General features: G+C 35.2%; 1 protein-coding gene across 1 annotated transcript; it reads left to right on the top strand.

Moving 5' to 3' along the window:
* The first annotated feature begins 7,527 nt into the window (after positions 1 to 7,527).
* LOC110787994 (uncharacterized) lies at positions 7,528 to 10,334 on the top strand. The gene has a single exon (XM_056843107.1). It carries the CDS (start codon positions 7,857 to 7,859, stop codon positions 9,222 to 9,224), a length of 1,368 nt encoding a protein of 455 aa, XP_056699085.1. The 5' UTR covers positions 7,528 to 7,856; the 3' UTR covers positions 9,225 to 10,334.
* The last annotated feature ends 12,073 nt before the right edge of the window (positions 10,335 to 22,407 follow it).

The following is a 22,407-nucleotide window of genomic DNA, read 5'->3' as shown; positions in this document are numbered from 1 at the left end:
GGTTTCATTATTTGTAAAATACAATCTAAATTATATTGTAAAAAAGGAAATCGCTGATTTATATTTTTTATACAATAAAAAATCTGAAATTGTATTGTGTAGAAACTATAGTTAGTGTAAAGATTAAGTTGTAATATAAATTAGAACATGTATTTTTTTTATAAATTACACACTACTGTATTGTTTCCCGCCTATACTAAGGGCTGTTGCTGCAGCCAATCAACTAACGAACCAATACCAGCATGAGCAATTAGTAGCCGGGTCCACCATAGATTTAACATTAATTTGCTAATGAAGTGTGTATGCGTTTTTAATTTCCTCGATGTTATTTGGTTTATCATGTATACATATTAATTAAGTGATTTTCTTATTATTGGTTTTGGGATACGTATGTGTCCATATTATTGTTATACATAGTTTACATAAGTGTCTTGCTAATAAGGTTGGCTAATCCTCGTAACTAGTTCACTTAAGTGCCATGGTACTAGGTTATCCGGGAATGAGAATCGCTCGGGACACATAAAAGGGTTGGCTTAGACGATGAGTTTACTTAGGTGTCATGGTACTAGGTTACCCGGGAATAAGAATCGATCGGGACACATGAAAGGGTTGGCTTAGACGATAGAGTTTACTTAGGTGTCAGTGTACTAGGTTATCCGGGAATGAGAATTGTTTTGGACACATGAAAGGGTTGGCTTAGACGATCGAGTTTACTTAGGTGTCAGTGTACTAGGTTATCCGGGAATATGAGAATTGTTTTGGACACATGAAAGGGTTGGCTAATCCTCGTAACTAGTTTCCTTAAGTGTCATGGTACTAGGTTATACGGGAATAAGAATTGTTCGGGTCATATGAAGTGTTGGCTTAGACGATCGAGTTCACTTAGGTGTCATGGTACTAGGTTATCCGGGAGTGAGAATCGATCGGGACACATGAAAGGGTTGGCTTAGACGATGAGTTTATTTAGGTGTCATGGTACTAGGTTATCCGGGAATGAGAATCGATCGGGACATATGAAATGTTGGCTTTGATAGAGGGAGCTTACACATACTTTAGTTGTCCATAAAAACACACGAGACACTAACATACTCGAAAAAATTAAAACAATTACATCGAAATAACCATGTAATTAATAAATACATTAATACCGAGCTTGTTCATTAGTGATAGAAATATTTGAAAAGAATGTAACATAAATAATAATTTAATTATTATTAATTTGTAAGGAGGGTGCACAAGTAGGATGTTATTTATATTTTCCTTTTATTTTCATCAAAAGTTAATTTGAAAATTGGAAAAGCTTACACCTACTCACCTACATGTCGGACGAAAGGTTGGCTAATCCTCGTAACTAGTTCACTTAAGTGTCATGGTACTAGGTTATACGGGAATAAGAATTGTTCGGGACACATGAAAGGGTTGGCTTAGACGATCGAGTTTACTTAGGTGTCAGTGTACTAGGTTATCCGAGAATGAGAATTGTTTTTGGTCACATGAAAGGGTTGGCTTAGAGGATGAGATTACTTAGGTGTCATTATAGTAGGTTATCCGGGAATGAGAATTGTTCGGGGCACATGAAAGAGTTGGCTTAGACGATCGAGTTTACTTAGGTGTCATGATAGTAGGTTATCCGGGAATGAGAATTGTTCGGGGCACATGAAAGGGTTGGCTTAGAGGATTAGTTTACTTAGGTATCATGGTAGTAGGTTATCCGGGAATGAGAATTGTTCGTGACACATGAAAGGGTTAGCTTAGACGATCGAGTTTACTTAGGTGTCAGTGTACTAGGTTATCCGGGAATGAGAATTGTTTTGGACACATGAAAGGGTTGGCTTAGACGATCGAGTTTACTTAGGTGTCAGTGTACTAGCTTACACGTACTTTATTTGTCCATAAAAACACACGAGACACCTAACATACTCGAAAAAATTAAAACAATTAGATCGAAATAACCATCTAATTAATAAATACATTAATAACGAGCTTGGTCGTTAGTGATAGAAATATTTGAAAAGAATGTAACATAAATAACAATTTAATTATTATTAATTTGTAAGGAGGGTGCACAAGTAGGATGTTATTTATATTTTCCTTTTATTTTCATCAAAAGTTAATTTTACTAACACCCTTATCCTTGTACTCCTTCTTTATCCTATTACCAATTACAAACAACTCAAAACCCGTCATGTAAGCATAACGATGGTAAAATTCACTAAACTCAAGACCGGACTCAAAACACATTCCTGGACAAGGGGTGGTAGGCGTAGTTGAATTCACAATAGTTCCTTCTCCGACGATAGGTTCAACATTAAGGTCTATACTAACCATTGTACTCTGGAATAACAAATGAAATTAAACAAGTTAATTATTAATACAAATTTAAATAAATCATACAATGCTTTTATACATATAAATAGGTATATCATAGCTTCGTGAGATTCATACAATGCTTCACTTAAAACGTTATTCGTGAGATTCATGTCACCTTCAACATGTTCCTCTGAAACATCTTCCCCTATGAATGGCAGTACATTGGATGCTTGTTTCTCCAATACATCACTCTAAATCGAGTCCTTAAGTCCTTCAACAGTATCTCTCTCTACCAAGTGCATCTCGTTTGGAATTTGTTCATCCAATTCACTCCCTTCACTTGGAGAGCTTTCTCCTTTCTCAATCTCACGCGCATGTCTTGCCATCATCTGTATTTCCCGAATCTTAATATCCACATCAATGGATGCAGTCTCCATACTGTACATATAGGGGAAGATTAATTGAGGCGGGATTCTCCGATACATTGGATGCTTTTATACAAATCAAATTTAATTCAAATAAACAAATAATTAATTGATATAATAAAATATCATTTTGTTTTTAATTATACATATACAATTAATTAAATTAAAATGGTTATCATACATAAGTTATCCACGAAAATAAATGATTATACACACACGGTACATAGGTTTCTCCGTCAACTTCAATCAACAACATTGGTTACTCCGCTTGATTAATTAATGGTTCATAGATTATACGACAATGATAAAATCACAATACATTAATAAAGATTATATTCGGGAAAAAAATTTACTAAGAAAAAACATAAAACGAGAACAAATTTGTAGATAACAAAGTTAAAAGATTACTTAGTAATTGCTTTGTATTACATGAGAAGTAGAAATGGAGTTCATGAATGTTCACCTCTTACAACAAGCCTGGTAAGTGATAACCTTCTGTGGATACTTAATGTTCACCTTCACTTTTTTTTTTTTTTTTTTTTGGGGAAATTTAGGCGGGGAACTTTTCAGAGGAGTTTTGGGTGCCAGAATACCCGCTGTGAAGAGCAAACTGGCGGAAAAAATGAAAACCTTTCCCTCCTAAAATATACCATTTCCCACCTAAACCCAAAATTTACAATTTGACATGTCAATCACCCATTGCATTTTAAGTCCAGTCAACATAAAACCACTTTATGTGTATGGACTCCCAACGATAACGCTTCGCAATTTCTGTGATTGCTTTTCTCTTTTTCATTTTTCCTACCCCATCTTAGTACTTCATCCGTTTCACAATAAATACATCATTTCTTATTTGCTCACTATTCATCAATTAACTTTGACAACATTTATTTATTATTGTGTAAGAAAAAATATAGTCAAGTGAGATCTTGTTAAATTCGTATTAATGCAAAGATTTCAAATATCTACTTTTTATAATTTTTACTTATACGCATTTAGAGATATTAATGTTCAAATAAGCGCGTTGGCATACGTGCAATGAGAAATGATGCATCTATTGTGGAACGGATGAAGTATTAGATTCCTGAATCTAAATGTTAGATTTTATTTTTTGGTGTTAACACCCAATTCATCCTTAGCGCTAATCTGAATTTGGGGCGAGTTTTGGGTGGATAGATTTCAATCCCCTCCTAATTGTTATTGCGGGAGACTGAACGCGGGTTCTCCCTATCAAGTTCAGCCCCAATCACCATTGAACAAAGAAGCAATTGGTTAAATGCTAAATTTATAACTGTGTGCTTTGTGACTTTGTGCCCCCTAACTTGGCTGGTGGGGGGCGCGCAGGTTCTGGTCGTAACCAAATTAGGCTTGTTTAATTTTTTATTTTTCTAATATAATCTGATCTGATTTTATTTTTTCTGATGTATTCGAGTTTAACTTTTTTTTTGATCCGATCTGATATGATCTGATCAAATGTTTAAGAACTAAGATTTAAATAAAACATTATAATTATTATTAGATTAAAATATTATAGTCATAACCAATGTTACTCGAAAATAAATTTCATTCAAATTTATAATAGGAAAATATGGTAATATTACTTCAATATTTGGCCAATTTTCTTTTATTAAACCTACATATGAGATTATTTTTAAATAACCCCAAATTTATGACTCCACTACTTTTATTAGACTTAAGTAATGTTAACCGGAAAAAAAAAGGTCAACAATTTTAATGTTGACAACTACAACTTGGTGGGAGCATTCTCTTAATTTCACAGACTAAATGGGAGAAAGAAGGTGAGAGCATTTCTCTTAATTTCCCTCCATTCCTTCATGTGGGGAAGCAAAATCAACGTTGGAAAGCTGTGGATCTTTTTGTTTCATGGTTACTCAAGTTGTAGGCACTGGGAAAAAACCCATTGACCCATTTTTTTTTATTAAAGTAACCCCAAATTATTCTCCAGAACAACCACAAGTCCACAACCCATAATGAACTATACAGTCAGGGTTTTTCTAGGATCGCAAAAGTAGGAGTTTTCTCCCAAAATCAGCAAAAATAACTCGATCTAGTTGAGAAATCACAACTTAGGTTATAACTTTCCCAAATTGCATAAGGTGAAGAGGTTTCTTTGTACATGATAATTAATCGCAAAAACAAATTATTGTAAAAATGAGAAGAGAAAAGAAGCAATTGTAGGGAAACAAAAATGCAACAAATAAATTAATTGAAGGAAGATGAGAGAAATTTGAGTAAGATCAGTAGAGGAGAGAGATGGAATGTAGCTACTGGATCCCTGAAACTGGAGAAATGAAGGATCGATAAGGTGAGTCTAGAGATGATGCGAGAGAGAAAGAGGCTTGGATCATTAAATTCAGGGAAGGACTAAATTATCGGGACATTTTTTTAATCAGTAATTATAATTAACTGGGGTGTTTGGAACGACTGAAGGTAACAGGGTTATGTTTTTGGAAGTTCGAATAAAGAGGTGTGAGAGAGCAAGAATGGTGGAGAAGAAGTAGACGAAAAGTGGTGGGAGAGCAGAGGAGAAGAACAAAAGTTGCAAAAGAAAAGAGGAGGAAATATAAAGAAAAAGAGGAACAAAAATAATAATTTTACAACAGTATAGTGCCACGTAGGACATATCACTGCCTACAACAGGTTTATGACCTGTTAAGCCTAATAAAAGTAGTTAGGTCATAAATTTGGGATTATTTAAAAAAACCCATATGTAGGCTTAATAAAAGAAAATCGACCAAAAGTTGGATAAATATTACCAAATTTTCCTTTATAATATTATTATTATAAATTACACATTATTGATTTGACCATGCTGATGAATTTTCTACAATTTATTTATATAAGGACTTGAGTTCTTTATCTAAATATTTTTGTTTTCAAAAAATGAAATGTATTAACATGCAATATTGCATTAATATTAATTAAAAACTGTATTAACTTAATTGCTTTATTAATATTAACATAAAATATTATATTATAATATTAATAATAACACCAAATTAATATTGTATTAATATTATGATATAGACATGATTTGAGCTAATCGGTTCTGATCTCTACATGATCTGGACAAATGTATTCTGGACTGGACATGTTATTTATGATCACTACATGACCCGGACATATCGAATCTGATTTGGATATGATCTAGACATATCGGTTCTGATATGGATATGATCTGGACATATCGGTACTGATCAGGACATGATTTGGACAAACCGGCTCTGATCTTGATATTATCTGGACATGGTTTGGAAAGATCAGTGTAGATCTGGACAAGATCTGAACATACCAATTCTGTTCTGGACATGATTTGTATATAACGGTTCTAATCTAGACATGATCTAGACAAATCAATTTTGATCTAATTATGATATGTATAGATCGGTTCTGATCTGGATACATCGTTTTTGATTTGTCTATTCTCATCTGGACATACAGGTTCTCATCTGAACATGATTTGATCAACTTGATTATGATTAGGACATGATATGAACAGATCAGTTCTAATCATGACATGATCTTGACAGAACGGTTATGGTTTGGACATGCTGTGATGTATTCCAAAACACATCACAGGGGCATTTTGTGTACCATTCATTAAAAAGAAAGTACCATTTCGTTAACGGAGTACAATTACGATAAAAACATGTACCATTACGATACAAACATGTACCATTACGATTAAAACAAGTATCATTGAAATTTAATGTATTTACAGAAATGCCCCTGTGATGTGTTTTGAAACACATCACAACATGCCGAATTTACTTCCTCCCTTTTCTAAGGGATGAAAAAGTATACAATAATACAAGTACAAGTTTATCTCATGGACATTTTCAAATGAAAAAATTAATAGAAAGTGACCGTCAAATTGCTCATGTACAAGTTCATTAATTAAATTGACTAAATCGGTTATATACTACTACTGGTGTTTTATCTCAATATTTTTTTTTATCAAATTGCTCAATACAAGTTCATTAATTGACCATTTCTTATTAGTGTTGATGATCAATTAAAATTTAGTCATTTTATTTAACCAAATATAAGTAACTCTAAGTCTCTAATCACTACAAGAAATTGTACTATTAACGACGGGATTTCCTGTCGCGAACCCGTCATAAAAGGGGGTCGTCGTTAATAGAAAATCCCGTCGTAAATCCGTCGTAAACCCGTCGTAAAAGACTTTTGCGACGGTTATTCCCGTCATTGTTTGGTTGTTAGCCCCGTCGCAAAAGGCTTTTGCGACGGGATTTTTGACCCGTCGTAATTAGGTTGTCGTTAAAGATACAAATTCTTGTAGTGAATATTGTTTATATTAAATTCATTTTTGTAAATACGGATAATAATTTTGGACATGCATGTTTATGTAGAAATATTTAGATTTAAGAGATGGGTATTTTTCAAACTTCAAAATTGACAACACTTCATTTTGTTAAGTTTATTTTGAGTTATTTAGATATATTCAGATAAAATTATAATTTTTTCCAGTCAATTTTACACTCAAATAAGACAATTTCATACAACATAAGATAAAATAAGTAAATAAGATAATTTTAGACAAAATAAGTTAAACCGCACAGAACCTGAAACACTAGATATATTTTTCGGGTTAATTATTAAATCTACATATTTCATAAATTTAATTTCATAATGTTCAAATGTTATACTCCGTATTTAACATAAAAAACATTCATCATTATTCAATCTCATCAAATAATAATAATAATATCCACACAAAATATAACTTTTGGGCTTGAGAATCTTTTTGTGGTAAAGTTTGAATACTAGACCAGAGAATTAGCTATGCTTAATCCATCATAAATTAAAATGGTTTACAAGAAAACATCCTTAATTGTCTAATCACTTATGTGCAAAAAATAGGGTTGATTAATCTCATCAATATAAAATTTACATCAATCCACGTCTTGATATCGTGCAATCAATTACGAAGCAACGTGAGTACTAGTTAATTAGTGATCACCACATCCAAAACTATGTATACCATCAAATCTTATATAAACACATTCTCGACACCATTATCGATCTCCCATCTTTCTACAACACATTCTCATAGGATTGTAGTCATTTTGGGACGAAATGGCAACCCACCATTCCACTTTCATGTCCCTTATTATGTTATCCTTGCTAGTTATTGCATCTGCTAGAGAGTTTGGTGCTTATACTCCATCACCGGAATATCCTGCCTCCCCAAGCTATACCCCCGCAGATGAATACACTCCAACCCCATCTTACAACCCATCTCCAATAGATGAATCGACAGAATATACACCCTCTCCGGATTATAGCTCGTCACCGATTTATAAGTCGGGGGAATACGCTTCATCCCCTGAGTACAAGTCACCAGAATATGCAACAACCCCAGAGTATAAGACACCAGAATATACACATACACCATCATCAGAATACACGTCACCGGAATACGCCCCATCCCCAGAGTATAAGTCACCAGAATACGGATCATCCCAAGAGTACAAGTCACCAGAATACACCCCATCCCCAGAGTATAAGTACAAGTCACTAGAGTACACCCCATCTTCGGTGTACAAGTCGCCAGAATATACCCCATCTCCCTCTTATAGTGCATCTCCAATCTATAATTCACCAGGAATAGGATACACTTCATCTCCATCTTACAGCTCGTCCCCGGTATACAAGTCTCCGGAAGCTTACAACCCATCTCTATCGTACAAATCTCCAAAATACCCCCCATCCCCATCTTACAGTCCCTCCCCAATGTACAAGTCGCCTGGATACACCCCATCCCCATCTTACAGCTCATCCCCAGTGTACAAGTCACCCGAATATACCCCATACGTATCATACGGTTCATCACCAGTTTACAAGTCTCCTACATATACTCCATCTTACAATCTCTCCCCCACGTACAAGCCGACAAAATACACACAATCCCCATCTTACAACCCTTCCCCAGTGTATAAGTCCCCTAAATATACCCCATCTATATCTTACAAGTCCCCGTCTTATAGTCAATCTCCAAACTACGACACTCCAATTTACAATCCATCAGTAAACACTCCCACATATAAGTCTCCTGAGTATACTCCATGTCCCGTAAACTTAAACCCAGACTACTCTCCATCTTCAGTTTATGAACCTCCAAACCCACCTGCATATGTTTATTCACCAATTTATACTCCATCTTCGACCTATAACTCTCCTCTGTACAACCCATCCCCATCATATGTATACAAGTCTCCCGTTTATGGACAATCTCCTGTTTACAATAATCCCATCTACAGCCCATCCTACAAGTCTCCAGAATACACCTCATCTCCATCTTACACCGAATCTTCGACATACAAGTCTCCAGAATATACCCCATCCCCATCTTACAACCCATCTCCGGTTTACAAGTCTACGGAATACACCCCATCTCCTGTGTATGATCAGTCACCGGAGTACACTCCATCCCCAGCTTACTAATCTCCATCTTCCACTACATCATATTGCACTTTCCATCATTAACTTACAAGTATAGTATCTGCTGTCCATCAATTGCTTACAAATCCTCATATCCTAATTCCTACACATGGTTACCAATTTTATTGGACCACAATTACTAATTAAGTAACATTACAAATTCATATTTTGTAAATCTTGTTCATGTGTCGAAGATTGAGTTCTCTGTTAACGTGTTATATTTATTTATCGCACTCTTTCTTACAATAACAAAACTATTTATCATATTTGCCTTATTTTTGATAAATGTCCGCATGCTACTTAAGTTATTGCTACAATGAATTAAACATGCTGACCTAACTGATTAAGAAATCCAATACAGCTAGTATATGAAGTACGACTTCATTAGTTCGTAGTGTGTAGTCTTTGACGTTAGTACGTACACGTAAAATCTATTGGAATCGTACGGTTGCGTACCTTTATGCAATAATACACTTTTAAAAATCCATTTAGGGAGTATATTATAATTACATGTCTTCTTGTATCTGAACGTTCAGAATTAAAATAGTTAGATGATGTGTGGAAAAAACTCATAATAAATTAATAAAGGAAAAATAATAATGGCATTATTTTCAGTCAATCTCACAAATGACGACCTTTTAATTTGATCTCTTTTCGAACAAATATTATTGTATTAATGTTAAAAGATTTTATATGGCATTAAACTTGTACGAACAAAACAATATGTTTTTCTTTCACATTTTCATTTCTCTATTTTCTGCAAATTGTTTTTTTTTTTGGACATAAACTTAATTTTATGTGTAACAATGCTACGTAATTCCCAAAATCAAATATTAAATAGACCTTAAAAGATCAAATTGGTTGTTTAACAAATATTAGACGAGATAAAAAAATTTAAGGAAAACTAAGAAAAGTCGTTGAAAATTTAACTAGTATATTTAAATAATTCATTGAAACATATGGCATCAAAAAATATCATTACCAATCGAGAAGAATGCGATGAAAATAAAGCTAAGCAAGCAATTAGAGAAAGGTGCATGACTTTCAAATAAAATTGGTGTTAGGAAATTATGCAACTTTCCTTATGAATCAGATTAGTAGGAATAACAATAATATTTAGTTGTCGCAATCTTACGTGTCGGAATTTAATTGGTACACATAGGCGCCACGTAGGGTATGCGTCATCAAATTATTTTTACTATCAATTCAATATTTTACTATGAAAATATGTAAATAAGGTATTCGAGATAAAAAAAAAAGAAACAAATTAGAATATTAAGATTTCTCTACTTTTTTTGAAACATGTATAATAGATTATATAAGTTAAATATTTTAGTTTCCAATTTAAATCATGACACATAAGCATGTTATGTCATCATTGTGACACGGCTTAAAGGTCGCATGTTGCGACCTTTATCATTTTCGTAAATTAATTATCCGACAAGTGTTATTATCTCTAAATATGCTGCAAAACTTTTACTGAAAAGATAAATAATACACAAGTGTTCATAACACTTATTTTACCTCACAACCTATACGCACCCCAATTACACTCAAGAATTTTTCTCTAAAAATTCTCGTAAAGCTTTTCTCTCTCTATGCCTTATGTTTTTTTTTTTTTTTTTGAGATGATATTACAATAATCAATAGCATGTGTATATATGCTTTTGGTTTTCCTAAAATAGTGGGAGAATTAAAGTAAATAGCTTAGCACCTCAAATTGTCATTTCTCTTACGCATCCTATAATCTTGCAAAGGATGATACTGATTGCTTAATTTATTTTTAGCTAAAAATAAATAATGCTTTATTTATCATTTCTCCAACGATCTCCCACTTGAAGACTGATTTTAATCTGTCTTCACACCTTACTCCATGCAGAGAAACATTTCTCTTTTTTTTTTTATTCATGCAGCCCAACTAAAGTTGAACACAACTTTAGTTTGCCGATAGTCACAGTTTTTGTTAACATATCCACCGGATTCTTGGTTCCTTGGATTTTTTCCAATGTTAACACTTTATCTTCTAGTAAAGATCGGATAAAATGATATCGAATCCCAATATGCTTTGTTCGAGAATGGAATGCTGAATTCTTTGCCAAGTGTATCGCACTCTGACTATCACTGTACAATACATTATTCTCTTGCTTGAATCCCAACTCAGTTAATAAACCTTGAACCCATATCATCTCTTTATTGGCTTCAGTTACTGCTACATATTCAACCACTGTAGTGGATAAAGCAACAATCTTCTGTAACTGCGACATCCAACTAACCGTTGTATTTCCAACTGTGAATATATAGCCGGTGGTGCTCTTTCTATGGTCGACTTCACCTCCAAAGTCTGCATCGACATATCCTTGTACTTTTAATTCACCTTTACCAAAGTACAAACATTTGTCTGTGGTACCTCGTAGATACCTCAAAACCCATTTCACTGCTTCCCAATGAACCTTTCCTGGATTTGACATAAACCTGCTAACAACTCCCACTGTGAAGGAAATGTGTCCTTCACCCAAGGTGCAATAGTCTAATACCAAGGCTCAGATTAATTACAAACAATTAATTCAGTGAGATCAAGTGATCGGAACAGCTAGCTTGAGCAATGCTTTCGATCAGTAAGTTCTAATCTATATTAGGCTCACAGCTTACTCTTGACTTAACCTATAAGGTCACACCAATGACATGCAAAAGATCACCGGATTAAATGAAATTGGAAATTCATTTAATAGCTTTTCGGGAATTAGTTCGGAAAAACATAAATATACGATATGACGTTGGATCGTAATCGTATATCGTATCGCGAATATTCGTAAGCTAGGCGAAACAAATAATCGTATCGTACGACGGTGATTCGTCAAGTACGATATGATAAATAATAGCCGTAAAGCGTTGGTCGCGAATACGAGCCGAGACGAAGCTGCAGGCCCATCGAGCCAAGCGCGCATGCGCGCAAGGCCTAACGAGCCAACAGCTCGTCTGCAGCGAGGATCCCCGCAAGGCGTGGCCGTGTGCGCGCGCGGAGAGCAGCAAGGCAGCAGGCTAAGCAGCGCGGCCCAAGGCCCACAGCTACGATGCTCGCGTGCTGCTCGTGGGCTTGTGGTGCGTGTGTGTGGCCGGTTGAGGGCTTGTGCCTTGGCCGGTCATGTTATAACCTTAGGGTTATAACACACCAACACACACTTATGTTTTTCCAACCCTAGACTATTCAAAAATTACGTAAGTTTAGTTTTTGCCTCCGCTCATACTGTTCTTCCCAAAAGCTAAAAACTCTTGAGCCTTGTCTAAGCTACGAATCTCAAGACGGATCTGAACGTGTCGGTGAACCAAATAGAGGAACGACAATTGGAGTTCTTTGTTCGTGTTCGTGAATCAATGAACCAGGGAAAACACGCTTCGAATGTAAGTTTGCTTAATCTGTACTTTATAAATGCTTCTTGGTTTTGGGGATTGTTCCGCACATGTTAATATGTACTTAACTGTATTCCCCAACATTGGTATCAGAGCCTTATGTATTAAAGAACTTTTTAGCATGATTAATATGTTTTTGTATGCTGTCGAAATTTTTCTGATTTTTTTATTGAATTTACGAAATATTTGGATTATTGGATGAATCGTATAATATGTTCTGAATTCAAAAAGTGTCGAAATTTCGATTTTTCTGACCCTAATTGTAATACCCCGAAACTTTTAAACTCGATTTATTAAAATTAATAATATTTTATTAACGTAATTTCGTTTTAATTATTAGAAAATTATTTAAAAATTTCGTTATTTTAAACGTTTTTACGATTTATTTTAAACGATAAATTTGTAAACGAAAATTTATATATTTTTCGTTAAAGATATATTTTACGAGACTTTGTTTTAATTAAACTTTTCTATTTTTAGTAATTTCCTAAAATAGCAATTAAAATTCAGAAATTTGGCCTAACTACTTGAAATTACTAAAATGCCCCTAAAGGACAAAATTTGCAATTAGCTTCTTCCTCCCTTGCTTTCCACGTACATGGAAGAAGGAAGTCATTCTTTCCTTCATCTCTTCCCTTATTTCAGTCTACATTCATTTCCTTGGAGCCCAAGAACTTTTATTCTTCTAGAAATCCACCTAATTACAAATTGAACCAATTTCAGAATTATTTCAATGCAAAAATCAAATTAACAAAATCTGAAATTTTGTTCCCTTGTTCCCTTCCTGTTCGAACCACTATCCACCACCTTCAACCACCACTCCGTCCGTCACCAATCACCAACCCACGAACCACCAGCCACCACGTCGACCACCCAGAACCACCCCTGCTTCTCCCCTGCTTCGCAACTCTCTTCCCCTGCCTTCCCCTGTTCGCGCGACCATTTTTTTCCCCCTCCCTTGCTGTTTCGCCGCCGCGAAACCACACCACCACCGTCTCTCCGGCGCTTCCCTGTAGCGTCGCCTCCCAATCCGCCCAGAACCTCCGCCCAAACCTCCGGTCCCCATCACCCCTCTCCTTCCCTGTTTTTCTCCCCTGTCTCGCCCTGCTCGTGCTCCCTCTTCCTTTCTCTCGCTGCCGCGAAACCACCACCACCACTGTCGCCTCTCAGCCTTGGTTCCGCGTTGCGACACCCATACCGCCGCCTATACCTCCGCCCACCATCTCTCCTCTCCTTCCTCTTCGTGCTTCTCCTTCGTGCCCTGCCCCCTCTGTTCCTCGTGCAAAAGAAGAAAAAATAAAGAGAGAAAAGGGGCTCCAAGAAAACAAAATCCCAAATTGGTTTGCTGCTTTTTATTCCCTTAAGTCAGGCCCAAATTTCCCTTGGCCCAAATTACTAAGTGAGTTTTGTTGTTTTGCCCATATTATTTACCAATCTAAATATTTTGAAAACGTTTACTTAATAATTTCAATTAAATAAATTCTTAATGATGATATTATAATATATTTCGACAAAAATATTGGTTTAAATTAATATTCGTATAAAATCGATTTATAAAATAAGAATTTAGTTTTTAATTGAAATTTTGATTAATAATAATATTAACGATAAAACTATGAAATTATAATTTTTTTTTTATTACAATTCGTTATTTATAATTATTTATAAACTTACTATAAAGTATTAATATTAATCGTTAATAACTAATTGAATGATTCAATATTGTGAAAGAAATCGAACTCGGAGCTCAGGAAGCACGGTCCATCGAACAAGGAATATTAACTACGGTTGAGGTAACATCTATTGCTAACACCCACAATCCCCTTATGAAATGTGTTTTATGAGATTGTGAAACGTATTTATAATGATATGCTTTTTATTGGATTGTGGGATATGAAATGTGTTTATAAGTGTGTTTTATGAATGACGATGTTCAAATATGTTTATGAATGATTTTATAAGAATGATGTTTATGAGTTACGAATAAGATACGAAACATGATAAATAAAAGTGTAACCGGCTCTGGCAGTTAGTGGGGTTACTATTTCTAGGTCGTGCACGTACCGCCGTACCGCGGGACACCCAACAAGGGAGAGTGCTCCTTGAGGGTTACCGCAAGCTAAAAGAGAAACTATTTAGGTACGGGCGTATGTCCAACAAGGGAGAGTGCTCCTTGAGGACTATCGCAAGGTAGGAGACGTCCCGCAAGGCTAACTTTTCAGTTACCAAGTAAAAAGAAGGTTTTATGAAAGATAATGGGAACTATCAAAGTTTCAAGTTATAAATAATGTTTCATTGCATTTATGAAAATGTTTTACTATGTTCTATTCTCCCTGATTGCAAAGTAAATAAAATGAATTGAAATGAGTTTACGCTGTTAGGGTAGTATGTTACTGGGCCTCGGCTCACGATGTTGCTTTTGTTTTAGGTACGAAGAAGATCATGGGATGCCTTAGAGTGAGGATGCAACCATCAAATTCACGATCGATGTTTAATAAAGATAACTATGTCATTATTAATAAAGGGATGTATTAATTAAACTCTAAGTTTGATTTCACGATTTGAGTTAGATTTTCAAATTAATGTTTAAACATGTTAGAAATATTTATTAAGGTTTACTTGGATTTCAATGTAAATTTTAAAGAATTAATCGAAGTGAAGCATAATTACTGTTACTCAACAGTAGTCAGTAAATGTAAAAAGTTTATATCGCCTTGTATTTCCCACGAGGGAGATACGGCAAGTGACGCTCCGACTAAATTAGGGTTTCCGCTGCTAATTAAAGATAATTAACCTAATTAATGGTGTTTAGAAGTCGGGGTGTTACAGTTTGGTATTCAGAGCCAAGGTTCTGGACCATAAGTGCTAAAACTTACGGGTTTTGCACGTAATAAAATTCAATAGGTTTTAAGCGAAGAGTTTCAAGAAATAAGTTAAAAAGAATACGTTAAAATCATGCTAAGTTAAAATGAAATGAGTGTGAGTGATAGGAACGGGGAACACAACGGGAATGTTTTCTTTATTATGATTTGCAGAATTTCTTAGTCTAATTTCAAGAAGAAAAGATTATCTGAAGCGTTGTATCCTTGCGATCAGATCGGCGATGACTTCAAGCAGAAATATTCCTATTGACGGCACTAGAAACGACAACGATGTTAACGATGGCAATGGTAATCACAAATCTGCATTAGCGCTGGAAGGAATGCAAGAAAGAATTGAAGAATTGCGCAAGGATCCCATTTTCGGTGACACCCCAGGAGAAACGAGTGATAATCGATTGGACTTAATGAGATTGATAATGTCGGAACTTCTGCAAGGAAATCGTCAAAAGCCAAGGTCAGAGCAAGAAGAATGCTCCAACATGTTCAAGAAATTCGCTTCTCATAAACCCCCTAGTTATGATGGCAAGCCAGACCCTACTGAATTTGAGGAATGGATTAGCGATATGGAGAAGTTATTTGATGCAACTCAATGCCCCGAGAAATGGAAGGTCAACTACGCCGTCTTTTACTTGAAAGGACAAGCCAATCTGTGGTGGAAAAGTGTTAAAGGAATCCAAAATGAGCCTGGTTTTGGTTGGGAAAAACTGACGGAAGCTATGCGGGATTTATCCCTATTCTCTGCAAATGCAAATGGAATCGGAATTTATCAAACTGAGTAAAGGAAAGAAGAATGTTCTGGAATATGCAGTGAAATTCAATGAGCTTGCTCGATTTGCCCCTGACCTGGTGACTACTGATAGGCAAAGGATGAATCGATTTGAAGGAGGATTAAACATTGAGATCCGTGATCGTCTTTCGAGTTCTAGAATTTCCACTTTCCAAAAGTTGTACGATCGAGCAATTAACGTCGAAAGAATTATCAAGCTTCGAGAAGAAACATATGGAAAACGAAAAGGGATCTTCGAAGAAAATCAAACGAACAATAAGAAACAAAATGTCAATGTCAGCTATCAAGGAGGGAATAACGGAAACCAAAACTTCAACAAGAATCGTGGATGCGCCAAGTGTGGAAGATGGAACCATACTGAGAAAGAATGTCGAATTGGTACGCGAGATTGCTTCAAATGTGGTAGCAAAGATCACAAAATCAGAGATTGTCCTCAAATACATCGAGAGCAAGGTGATAGGAGAAACGATGAAAACAAAGGAAATGGTGGCACTACAAATTTCAACCGTAATCCCCCACGTGGACCAACTTCGAATGGAAGAGTGTTTTTAATGCAGGGAAAAGACGATGATGCAAATGACAATGACGACTTCGCTAGTATGGAATGAAGAATGAAGCATAATGACCTTTTGAAATCGTGTGATCGAACATCTAGAATATTTTAGAATAAATGATGGAAATTTTGAAAGTAATATGCGCTAATCGAGTATCTAACTAAGATGTATTACCATCATTAGTTATATGAATGTTATGCTTATGTATGAAATTTTCAATTAAATGCTTTATGGATTATGTTTGTGCTGACATGATTGTATTGGTAATAACTAATCGTTACGTATGAAAGTCGTCTTCGATGGAAGTTCTCCTGAACTCAGAGTACGAGATTATTATAACAAATGACCTTTACAAATTATTTGACTATTATAATTGTTAGGTAAATATTTATTGTCATTATATCTATCTTCAAAATTATATTAAAAACATTACTACTTTTGGTAGAAAATATTTTCAAACGGGATATCACAAAGAAAAATGGGAGCCTAGTCTACGCTAACAAGTTTGCCTTTTTTTTTATGTTCTTTGCTCCTCGATCCTGTTTTATGAAGAAAAGTAGAGATACAAAAGACGATGGCGGAATATAATTGACCTTAATGACGATTAAGATCAACATATAATTTTGCCCCTTTTGTATTCTTTACTCTTTGATTCTAGGTCTCGAGTTGAAGCGGAGTCATTAAAGAAGATGGCGGAATGAAAGCTAGATAATGTTGGAATTGGAATGAAATTGTGAGATCTTGGTTTTAAAATAAAATATCGTACTTTTATTTTCGACTTTCAACAAATCAATTCAAGTTTCGAGGACGAAACTTTTTCTAAGGGGGTAAGAATGTAATACCCCGAAACTTTTAAACTCGATTTATTAAAATTAATAATATTTTATTAACGTAATTTCGTTTTAATTATTAGAAAATTATTTAAAAATTTCGTTATTTTAAACGTTTTTACGATTTATTTTAAACGATAAATTTGTAAACGAAAATTTATATATTTTTCGTTAAAGATATATTTTACGAGACTTTGTTTTAATTAAACTTTTCTATTTTTAGTAATTTCCTAAAATAGCAATTAAAATTCAGAAATTTGGCCTAACTACTTGAAATTACTAAAATGCCCCTAAAGGACAAAATTTGCAATTAGCTTCTTCCTCCCTTGCTTTCCACGTACATGGAAGAAGGAAGTCATTCTTTCCTTCATCTCTTCCCTTATTTCAGTCTACATTCATTTCCTTGGAGCCCAAGAACTTTTATTCTTCTAGAAATCCACCTAATTACAAATTGAACCAATTTCAGAATTATTTCAATGCAAAAATCAAATTAACAAAATCTGAAATTTTGTTCCCTTGTTCCCTTCCTGTTCGAACCACTATCCACCACCTTCAACCACCACTCCGTCCGTCACCAATCACCAACCCACGAACCACCAGCCACCACGTCGACCACCCAGAACCACCCCTGCTTCTCCCCTGCTTCGCAACTCTCTTCCCCTGCCTTCCCCTGTTCGCGCGACCATTTTTTTCCCCCTCCCTTGCTGTTTCGCCGCCGCGAAACCACACCACCACCGTCTCTCCGGCGCTTCCCTGTAGCGTCGCCTCCCAATCCGCCCAGAACCTCCGCCCAAACCTCCGGTCCCCATCACCCCTCTCCTTCCCTGTTTTTCTCCCCTGTCTCGCCCTGCTCGTGCTCCCTCTTCCTTTCTCTCGCTGCCGCGAAACCACCACCACCACTGTCGCCTCTCAGCCTTGGTTCCGCGTTGCGACACCCATACCGCCGCCTATACCTCCGCCCACCATCTCTCCTCTCCTTCCTCTTCGTGCTTCTCCTTCGTGCCCTGCCCCCTCTGTTCCTCGTGCAAAAGAAGAAAAAATAAAGAGAGAAAAGGGGCTCCAAGAAAACAAAATCCCAAATTGGTTTGCTGCTTTTTATTCCCTTAAGTCAGGCCCAAATTTCCCTTGGCCCAAATTACTAAGTGAGTTTTGTTGTTTTGCCCATATTATTTACCAATCTAAATATTTTGAAAACGTTTACTTAATAATTTCAATTAAATAAATTCTTAATGATGATATTATAATATATTTCGACAAAAATATTGGTTTAAATTAATATTCGTATAAAATCGATTTATAAAATAAGAATTTAGTTTTTAATTGAAATTTTGATTAATAATAATATTAACGATAAAACTATGAAATTATAATTTTTTTTTTTATTACAATTCGTTATTTATAATTATTTATAAACTTACTATAAAGTATTAATATTAATCGTTAATAACTAATTGAATGATTCAATATTGTGAAAGAAATCGAACTCGGAGCTCAGGAAGCACGGTCCATCGAACAAGGAATATTAACTACGGTTGAGGTAACATCTATTGCTAACACCCACAATCCCCTTATGAAATGTGTTTTATGAGATTGTGAAACGTATTTATAATGATATGCTTTTTATTGGATTGTGGGATATGAAATGTGTTTATAAGTGTGTTTTATGAATGACGATGTTCAAATATGTTTATGAATGATTTTATAAGAATGATGTTTATGAGTTACGAATAAGATACGAAACATGATAAATAAAAGTGTAACCGGCTCTGGCAGTTAGTGGGGTTACTATTTCTAGGTCGTGCACGTACCGCCGTACCGCGGGACACCCAACAAGGGAGAGTGCTCCTTGAGGGTTACCGCAAGCTAAAAGAGAAACTATTTAGGTACGGGCGTATGTCCAACAAGGGAGAGTGCTCCTTGAGGACTATCGCAAGGTAGGAGACGTCCCGCAAGGCTAACTTTTCAGTTACCAAGTAAAAAGAAGGTTTTATGAAAGATAATGGGAACTATCAAAGTTTCAAGTTATAAATAATGTTTCATTGCATTTATGAAAATGTTTTACTATGTTCTATTCTCCCTGATTGCAAAGTAAATAAAATGAATTGAAATGAGTTTACGCTGTTAGGGTAGTATGTTACTGGGCCTCGGCTCACGATGTTGCTTTTGTTTTAGGTACGAAGAAGATCATGGGATGCCTTAGAGTGAGGATGCAACCATCAAATTCACGATCGATGTTTAATAAAGATAACTATGTCATTATTAATAAAGGGATGTATTAATTAAACTCTAAGTTTGATTTCACGATTTGAGTTAGATTTTCAAATTAATGTTTAAACATGTTAGAAATATTTATTAGGGTTTACTTGGATTTCAATGTAAATTTTAAAGAATTAATCGAAGTGAAGCATAATTACTGTTACTCAACAGTAGTCAGTAAATGTAAAAAGTTTATGTCGCCTTGTATTTCCCACGAGGGAGATACGGCAAGTGACGCTCCGACTAAATTAGGGTTTCCGCTGCTAATTAAAGATAATTAACCTAATTAATGGTGTTTAGAAGTCGGGGTGTTACACTAATATGATTGAAAACAATTTTCTAAGATCAATTAACGAGAACAGAATCGCAAAAACATGCTTCGAAGTTTGAGTTTTTGGCCGTTTTTGTTAATTAACGAATTAAAATTAATAATTTCGGAAAGTATTTCAATTAATTGCACGACCTAAACTACTCGGAATTGATTAAAATTTTGCCCTACTGTTGTGGGGTATATTTTAAAATTATGGTAAAATTTTCGGCCATAATTGTTAAGTATAAACAATAATTTTATTTTCCCCAAATTTGTAATTTTTAGATCGCAAATTGATTTTTAAAATAATTTAGATATGGAAAATTGGTTAATTGAGAAAAGGGATATAATTTCATATAAAGTGGCAGTTTTTAAAAATTATTGGATTAAAATATTGACTAGATTCGTTAATTTTAATCGTCACTTAAACCAAATTGATAAAAATCTGAAATTTAAATGTTTAGAATGATTTGAAATTTTGGATTGGATTATCAAAAATGTTCAAATTTTTGTTGACATTGTTTGTTCGTTAAATTTGAATATTGTTATCCAAGATTTAATAAATTTTGCAAAATTCGATTGTTGGAAAATTAATTAAATCACCCACTTTGATATTTTTCGAAAATAAAAACGATTAATTTTGTTAATTTCCAGAAAAATAACTAATGCAAATATGGTTTCATGATTTTTTTTATTATTAATTGGCTCGTATGGCACTAGCCAAAGGTGCAGAACGAGGAGTGTGCGGTGCGTGTGGCTCGGCGTAGCACATGCGCGCTGCCTCCCCGCAGCTTGGCGTAACAATGCGAGGCAGCCAGCAGCGAGCTGGGCGTGCCAGCGCGCGCTGGCCACAACAGCGAGCAAGGCAGTCGATGCCTTGGCTTGCGAGCAGCGAGCAAGCAAGGCAACATCGAAGCCTTGGCCTGCGAGCAGCGATGAGCCAGCAGCAGCGATGGGCTGCGGTACTGTGTGATGGGCCTTGCGAGGGAGGGGCTTTGCTCCTCGTGGCCTCGTACGGCCACAACGCACTTGGCGATGTTGGGTTAGGCGCAAGCCTAGCCCGTGTTGCACAAAATTGACAATTTGTTCTTTTGGGCTTTAAATTTTATTTTGCATCAATTGGCTAACGGTGGATAATTATTTAATTATTTTATTTAACTTGGGCGGGCCGTGAGTTTAGTTAAATATTTAAAATTAAATTATCCAAAATAAAATATTGGTTTGAGTGGGAGCAGCGCGCAACGAGGCAACGACGAGAGGGAGGGGCGCTGGGCGCTGGGGCACGCAACACAGCACAGCAGCAGCGAGGGCGCTGCGGGCTGCGGGGCGAGACGAGACGAGGAAGAGAGAGAGCAGCGACGCGTGAGGCTGGGCACACACACACGACACACTCGTGCCTTGGGGCTGCAAGCAAAAGGGTCGGACGAGAGGAGAGGGGAGGGTGCCACAAGGAGAGAGAAAAAGAGGAGAGAGAGAGAGTGCTGAAAATTTTGTAAAGGAAAGGAAAGGAAGGAAAGGAACCCTGAAATTACAAGACCCTAAAATTTTTACATACATATACTTTCAAATTTCACTTTTATATAAATCATATATTCCCACTAAAATTACAAGCCCTCGATAAAATTAGCACTTTTAAAGACGTCTTAACAACCACTACATAGATGTACGTTCTTGAACGGGCTCAAAGCTAGTGAACAACATAAAAAGAATCACATTTTTTACGTAGTACGGTATAGTAGTTATTTCGGTAATATTATATATATATACTTGTATCCATTATAATAAGGGGGAGTTTTGTTCACCTTAAAAAAATAAGTTACAGGTCCAATAAGTTTAGATAAGGTTCAATAAGTTTCAATAATTTCGGGTAAGTCCAAAAATTTTAAATAATAATAATAATAATATAATAATAATAATAATAATAATAATATATTTATTATTATTATTCTTATATTATTTATTTATTTTTAATATTATTATTATTATTATTTTATATTTATTATTTTTGTTATTATTTATTATTATTATTATTATTATTAAGCTTCAACAAATTCAGATCAGATAAATTCAGATCAGATAAATTCAGAGATCAGATAAGTTGAATAGAACGCACTTTAAACCAAGTACAAATAATATTGCACAAATGACTACCTTGAAGT

This window comes from Spinacia oleracea, chromosome 4, assembly GCF_020520425.1.
Source record: "Spinacia oleracea cultivar Varoflay chromosome 4, BTI_SOV_V1, whole genome shotgun sequence".
NCBI classification, from domain to species: Eukaryota; Viridiplantae; Streptophyta; class Magnoliopsida; order Caryophyllales; family Amaranthaceae; genus Spinacia; species Spinacia oleracea.
The sequence above is the reverse complement of the archived record's forward strand: the minus strand, read 5'-3'. Positions and strand labels throughout refer to the sequence as shown.

Bases quoted from the DNA above. Each gene is read 5' to 3' on its own strand.
- LOC110787994 (XM_056843107.1), top strand. From the start codon at position 7,857: ATGGCAACCCACCATTCCACTTTCATGTCCCTTATTATGTTATCCTTG.